The sequence below is a fragment of the Temnothorax curvispinosus genome, unplaced genomic scaffold (genome assembly GCF_003070985.1).
Source record: "Temnothorax curvispinosus isolate PA1 unplaced genomic scaffold, ASM307098v1 QBEX01010907.1, whole genome shotgun sequence".
NCBI classification, from domain to species: Eukaryota; Metazoa; Arthropoda; class Insecta; order Hymenoptera; family Formicidae; genus Temnothorax; species Temnothorax curvispinosus.
The window spans coordinates 1-8,107 of record NW_020220687.1 but is presented as its reverse complement, the minus strand read 5'-3'; the positions used below and the strand labels follow the sequence as shown (position 1 = coordinate 8,107).

Sequence of the window (8,107 nt, the reverse complement as noted above, 5' to 3'; positions counted from 1 at the left end):
GATAAACGATCCCTGGTGTCCCGCCGTAAAAAGAGGGCACAACAAAATGGTGGCAGCGTGAGGGATCCAGTGGCAGGAAGACGGGAACGGCAGCTGAAACAGAAAAATAAGTGAATCAGTGAGGCAGTGCAACATCCTCAACGGAGACACAGGCAGCCAGATTCAAAAACGGCGGACAACACGGTAGCGGCCGACGAGGGACAAGCGAGCAGCGTAACCCGAGAAGGCGCCGACCTACCTCAACGGAGGCTCACCGACAGATAAGGCGGCACGAGCATCCACTAGCAATATGCGACTAGCAACCGTAATGTAAGTCGATTAAGCAAAGTATGTAAAGCGCAATCACCGTAAATGTCGGAAAACGAAAATCCACCTGCGGAACAAAACCAATCGTGGCTCCATAGCGAGACGTCACGACGAGCGCGTAGAAATAGACCGCTAAGCCCCGTGCAAACGACCGAAGAAGGCGTAAGCGATAATCGCGAAACCGTGCGTAGAAATTTAGACGCGTACTACTCAAGCGAAAGCGAATCAGAATCGGAATTACACCCAAACAGCGTAATCGAACGCGAACCAATCGACGATTCCGTTATAATTTTAGACGCGAGAGTAATAAGACAAAATAACTGCCCCGACGAAAATAAACTCCACCCCTCACACGCGCACGTACAATCCGAAGACGCGAACAGTACGACCAGTAGGCGAACACACAGACGAGAGTTCTCATTGACCTCGTATGATAGCAGCGTATTTGACCCGCAAGAATATTATTCTGCCCCGAGACACGTGAATGTAATCGAGATGGCGGAAGCAACAAATAGCAACCACGACGCGAATAACGTAAATGACAACGCGCCGATAACCCCAGAGGAAATAAACGAAGAAATAAACCGTCTTAATCAAGTGCTATCACAAAGAGGCACCCCGGCGAATCACCGTAACCGGATACCCGCACGGGCCGAACCGCCGCGAGACGATAGAGATTCCATTCTCGACGAGATATTAAACGGAATCCGCAACTTACAAGATCGCGTAAATCAACTAGAAACGGCGAATCCTGAACGCCGCGAATTTCACGCGAGACGCGAGCCAAGTAACCTCCCGTTCGAAGTAACGTACGGAAGAACGTCATATGATATTCGGAACCAAGCGGAGCGCGCAATCGGATATCTACGTTTAAAAGAGGCACGAGACATGATACCTGAGTTCGACGGAACCTCGAGTAAATTACAAGAATTCTTAAGCGCCGCGTCATATGCAATGAAAAACATAAATCCTATGGAAGAAGGAATGCTATTAGAAGCAGTGCTATGCACAAAGCTAAAAGGAAGAGCGATGATAGATTTTCAAACGCGAGAAATAAGAGATTTCGCACAACTAAAGAAAGAATTAGAAGTTTGCTATTTGAGCCGCAAAAGCACAACACACTTACAACTAGAGTTTAATACACTCAAGCAAAAACCCGGAGAAAATGCAAGAGCATTCGGATTAAGAGCCGATAAGCTAGCGATGGAGCTATACGACTCCATGATAGAGGGAAGAAATCACACCATAGAAAGCAAGCGAACTATATTAGAAACGATTCAACAACAGGCATTACAGAATTTTCAATTAGGATTGAGAGACGAGATCAAGTTACTTGTCCGAGCTCAGCATTTCGCAACATTGCAAGAAGCGATTGCCGGAGCGAGCGCCGAAGAAAAAGTAAACGGGCCGAGTGGAATTCCGCCGCGTCCCAAAAATAATTATGCGTACTCGCCGCAACCGCGCGATAACCGATCGACGTTACAATGCCAAAAATGCGGAAAATACGGGCACCTCGGAAGGGAATGTCGTACCAATAGATATGCGAACCGTTTCTCCTTACCGAAACCCGATAGGACACCCCGCGTAAACGCGATAGATAAAGTCTGCAATTACTGCAAGAAGGCAGGACACATGCGCGAAGAATGTTGGTTGTTAAATGGTCGACCAAATAAAGAAAGGACGAACCACAACAAACCTAATAATCCGCGAGGACAAAATAAAAATTTTCACCCGAAAACGAATGGCCCGAGAAAAAAGGACAGTAATTCAGCCGCGAATAGCGATGAGGAAGATAAAGAGGACACAAAGCAGCGCCGACCGGCGTTAGAGCATCAGGTGTCACACCTGACGAACAAGCCGCGAAAGCATGCAGAGCTGGATTTAATCACTCTGCCCATGCGAGAAGCGAAGCGCGAAAAAATAAATTTACTGTTCGATACCGGAGCGGCCGTATCAATAATAAAAGTAAAACATTTGAAAGGCGAAACAATGATAGAAGAGGATAAAATGGCCCTTACAGGAGTAACAGGTCACAAAGCCCATACAATTGGAAAATTTGCAGCAACTATTGACTTGAAAGATAGAAAGATCAAGCACACGATATATGTCGTCAAAGATGATTTTCCGATAGAATACGACGGAATATTAGGCGTAGATTTTATAAAGAAACATCGAGCGTCATATAGTTACGAGTCGAGCGCAATACGCATAGGGAATAGCACATTAAAATTATATCCGTATAAGAAAATGGTTTTGAAACCGCGAAGCGAGACAATAGTGCAAGTCGCGACCGATAAAAATTCACTAGGAATAATACAGGCAGAAGAGACAATGCCAGGAGTGTTCATAGGAAATTGCCTAGTGATGCCAGAAAACTTTCTATGTCCGGCAAGCATACTAAATACGACGGAGAAGACAGTCGAAATGCTAATGCCGCAAGTAACATTAGAAGAGTTAGAGCAAGAAGAAGCAAAAGAAATAGAAGTAAACCAAGTAGACAAAGCAGAAGAAACAATGCCGCGTAGCGAAAAAGTCGAAAAATTGATACGCACACAACACTTAAACGAAGAAGAAAAGAAAACCATTATGGAAATTTGCAGAGATTACAGCGATGTATTGCATGTGGAAAGAGAACCACTGACGTGCACTGATATCGTCGCGCATAAGATTACCACGAAGGCGGGCAGCGTACCGGTCAACGTCCGACCGTACCGTTTGCCAGAAAAGCACAAGGAAGAAGTGAATAGACAAGTGAAAGAGATGTTGAAAAACGGAATTATTAGACCTAGCACGAGCCCGTGGAATGCGCCGTTGCTAGTAGTACCGAAGAAAAGAGACGCATCAGGAAAATTAAAACTGAGAGTGGTAATAGATTTTCGGTTTGTGAACGACCTAACGGAGGAAGATTCCTTCCCATTGCCAAACGTAACCGATATCCTAGACCAACTGGGAAAAGCAAAATATTTTACCACGCTAGACCTCGCCTCGGGATATCATCAAATCCCGATGGAAGAAGAAGATAAAGAAAAAACAGCGTTCTCGACACAATACGGACATTACGAGTATAATCGAATGCCTTTTGGATTGAAAAATGCCCCAGCGACATTTCAACGAGCAATAATAGCCGTTTTAGCAGGACTAGTAGGATTACAATGCTTAGTCTATCTAGACGATATAATAGTATACGGAGCAAGTTTACAAGAGCACAATAAGAGATTAATTGAAGTGCTAAAAAGACTGAGAAAATATAATTTAAAATTACAGCCCGATAAATGCGAATTCCTTCGGAAAGAAGTGACGTATCTCGGACATGTAATAACAGAAAACGGAATCTCGCCAGACCCTACAAAATTAGAAGCAGTAAAAAGCTTCCCGAGACCAACAAAGGTAAAGGACATCCAGGCTTTCGTAGGATTAGCCGGATATTATCGAAGATTTATTAAAGATTTCTCAGCAATCGCCAAGCCACTCACAAAAATGACCAGAAAAGATATCAAATTCGAGTGGAACGCAGAACAACAAAACGCATTTAAAATACTTAAAGAAAAACTAACCACAGCACCGGTATTAAAATACCAGGACTTCTCCCAAGAATTTGTAGTAACGACCGACGCGTCAGATTACGCAATAGGAGCCATACTGTCACAGGGAAAGATAGGTCAAGATCAACCCGTGGCGTATGCGAGCAGAGTACTATCTAAAGCCGAGCAAAATTACAATACTACCGAGAAAGAATTACTAGCGATAGTATGGGCGGTGAAACACTTCCGACCATACGTTTATGGAACAAAATTTACCATCGTGACAGACCATAAATCATTGGTTTGGCTATTTAACGTAAAGGACCCCGGATCACGATTAATCCGATGGAGATTGAAATTAGAAGAATACGATTACACTATCGTACACAAGGCCGGTCAAGAGAATAGAAACGCGGATGCGCTGAGTCGACATGTGCCGACAAATATCAACAAGATAGAGAAAGAAGAGAATAACGAAGAGGAGAGCGAAAAAAAAATACACAGAAGAAGAGAAGCAACGTATATTATACGAATACCATGATGCACCTGTAGGAGGACATCAGGGTGTGGAACGCACCATAAACCGAATAAGGTTGACGCATAATTGGAGAGGATTAACTCGAGACGTCGAAGACTACATTAATAAATGCGAACTATGTCAGAAGAACAAGTTATCGCGAAAAAATAAAGCACCCTTAGTAATAACAGACACCGCGGACAAACCGTTCGAAAAATGTGCTCTAGATATAGTAGGACCACTGACGGTGACCGAAAACGGAAATAAATATATCCTCACGTTTCAGGATAATTTATCAAAATTCAGTAAGGCAATACCCGTACCTAATCAAGAAGAAAGAAATTGTCACAAAGATTATCTTTGAATACGGTATTCCCGACAAAATACTGACGGATAGAGGAACGAATTTCCTTAGCGAAATATTTAAAAGCACGTGTAAATTACTGAAGATAGAAAAAATTCAAACAACGGCCTACCATCCCGAGAGTAATGGAGCATTGGAACGCTCTCATAGAACATTAGCCGAATATTTGCGACATTAGGGGTATTCAAATAAGTTAAAGTTTAACGGTTTGACAGGTTATGTCGGGTTAAAGTTGAGTAAAAAGTTAATTAATTAACTTTGGGCGCGTTACTCTTTAAGGTTATGCAAAATACATAAGTGACTCATTAACCTATCACATTAATCTTTGGGTTAAAAGTGTAAAAATTAACTTTTTACTCGACTTTAACCCGACATAACCTGTCAAACCGTTAAACTCTAACTTATTTGAATACCCCTATTATATTAACGCAGACCAGACAGACTGGGACGAATGGACGCCATACGCAATGTTCGCGTATAACACGACGCCACACACAGCGACCGGGTTTACACCCTTCGAATTAGTATACGGGCACCGAGCGACACTACCGACGGCACTGTCGCAACCACCGAAACCAACGTATACTTATGACAATTACGCGCAAGAGCTAAAAGAAAAATTAAGAGCGACACAACGAGTTGCAAAAGAACATTTGCGAAACAAAAAATCTAAGGCCAAGGAGACGTATGATAAGAAGACAAAAGAAATCAATTTCCGAGTGGAAGACAAATAAGTTCTCTTGCACGACGAAACGGTGCGTAGAGGGAGATCGAAAAAATTAGAATCCCCGTGGATAGGACCGTACGAAGTAATTGAAAAACACTCAGACGTAAATTATACGATCAAAAAGGGACGGAAAACCACGCGAGTACACGTAAACCGATAAAAGCCCTTTATAGAACAGTAAAAACAGCGTAGAAGAACAAAAACAAGCAATAGGAAGTAGGCAATAGAAAATAGGCGATAGTAAAAACTAACGAAAATTAGACAATAAGTACTTACCGAACATCAAACACGTCGCACCACACGACGTCCGGTGGCCACATCCAATGTGACCTCCAGGGGGTAGAGGAGACGCATCCAGGAGGAATCCGGGGGCGTTAGCAACGCTTCTGCGTAGGTGGGAGGGGGCGACGTCGACCCAAATTCGCCGCCATCCGCGCACTAAGCGCGGCACCCTCACTCACGGCACCCGCACGAGCAGCGCGTAGCCAATACGAACGCATACAGGCGTCGCAAGACGCCGGCGCGAAATATAGGTTGCATTGAATGCACCGCATTTTTAATAGAGTTAATAAAAGTACTCTCTAAACCACGTCGCAAGAGCAACTAAACGCGCGAGGAGAGAAAAAACGCAAGGAGAAGGCATTATCAAGCCAAGGTAAAAATTCGAAGAAAGGTAACATGAGTCCTTATCTTACAGGACGCTGATCGTCGTCCAGCACTTCGCGAAAAAAGCGAAACCTGAGACAGCACCATCGTACGAGATACGACAATTCAGCAGCGAGCCGGGAATATACTTTGAGAGGACCGGACAATTGCAACAGGTAGAAGCTACTTGGAAACTAGCGATTAAAATCGACGTAGCAGCCCTAGGAAACCGATATCACCAACTTCAGGAATTTCTACAGCAAGCCGAAGAAGTATGCGAAACGATAATCGCAAAGGACACGCAGCAGACGTGCAAAAACATTCTCCATATAATAGAGAAAAATAACAAAAAATTAACGCAATTATTAACGCGATTACAGACTATATATAAAACAACTAATAATAAGCGAGGGTTAATAGACGCGATCGGCACGATCAGCAAAACGCTGTTCGGCACTATGGATGCCGACGACGCAAAACACATACAGGAGCAGCTTGAACTGATACAAAATCAGCAACAGATTCTACGGCACACCGCTAAAAGTCAATTAAAGGTGATGAATGCCACGATAGGCCACATGGAGGCCTTAGAAAAATCGTTATACCACAACGAACAACTGATGGCGAACGTCACGAGACGGATACAGCTGGAAACAGCACTGTACGCCAAAAGAGAAGAAATAGACGAACAGCTTTTAATACTAACCACAATTACAGAGGACCTAATGGAAGACGTAAAAGACACAATAGACTACCTCACATATTCGCGGGAAGGAGTAATACTCACCCGCCTATTGCCAATAGAAGAAATAATAATCGAACTACAAGAAGCAACGTCACAATTGACGCAGGGATCCCACTTTCCGTTTAAAACTAGAGTAGAAAATTGGAACGAGATACAAAACTATGTAAAAATTAACGCATATTATGATAAACCGAACATTTATACGATAATCAAATTTCCCGTGGTAGCATACCCCGTGTATGACATAATAAAAACAACACCATTACCTGTCCCTAACCACGCGAATATTTTCACATTCCTAAGAATTACTCACAACATATTAGCAATAGACAAAGAGAATCATAATTACATAACGCTAGAGGAACGCGATTTAAACGACTGTAAACGAAACGGAGCAGAGTACATATGTGACCGAAACCGCCCGATATATTTTGTGGGGGCCAACGCACCCTGCAAAGTGCAAGTTTATGTGGGGACGCCGGGATATGTAAACGCCTGCGAGAGGCGGCAAATGGTGTCAGACGTAACTTTGTGGGTAGCGTTGAGCGAACCACAGGCGTGGTTGTTCTCAGCGCCGAGAAAACAAAAGATAGCGATCCAATGTAACGATCAGGCGGAACAAAAGGTAGAAATCGAACGAACAGGAAAACTAAGTATAAACGAAAATTGTAAACTAACCACACCCGACATTATTATAAAAACAAAAAGACAAACGACTATGAGACAAATAGAAATGCACCTAGCAGATTTTAACCTAACGCTAACAAACATAAATAAAAATATTAACGAACAAGCGAAGAAAGAAATTAGATTAGAACCTGTAATTAGGAATCCGAACGAATTAATGGAGTTAAGTCTAGAAATAAGCGATATGAATAAAGAATTGGAAAAATCCCAAGACACCCTAATAAAAAATCCCTACGTCACATATCCCGTAGGATCGACACTTACGTTAATAATTATATTAAGCATAGTAGGAATAATCATCTATGTAATAAAAAGACATAAGAAGCGAGCAAGCGCCCGACCGCACGGACAGGGCGACTCAGCGATACTATACTAACAAATAAGAAGAATGTAATCTCAGAAACAAATAAAGAAAATAAATCACCCTAATAGAAATAGAAATAGGATAAGCAGCGAAAAAACTGTAACGAAAACTACAGACCGTAGTTTCCTTCTCTCAAAGGGGGAGGGATGTTGCGGCCCCAATTAAAATGTTATAATAAAATAAGAATAGCGTTAAGAAAGACCGAGAATAACAATAGGTAACGCGACCGCG

The 8,107-nt window shown here is 42.8% G+C and overlaps 1 protein-coding gene across 1 annotated transcript; it reads left to right on the top strand.

Annotated features, from left to right (window-relative positions):
• Window positions 1–24: 24 nt before the first annotated feature.
• Window positions 25–8,072, top strand: LOC112460865. The gene is made up of 2 exons (XM_025025775.1): window positions 25–309; window positions 6,133–8,072. Exons 1-2 carry the CDS (start codon window positions 290–292, stop codon window positions 7,886–7,888), a joined length of 1,776 nt encoding a protein of 591 aa, XP_024881543.1. The 5' UTR covers window positions 25–289; the 3' UTR covers window positions 7,889–8,072.
• Window positions 8,073–8,107: the final 35 nt, after the last annotated feature.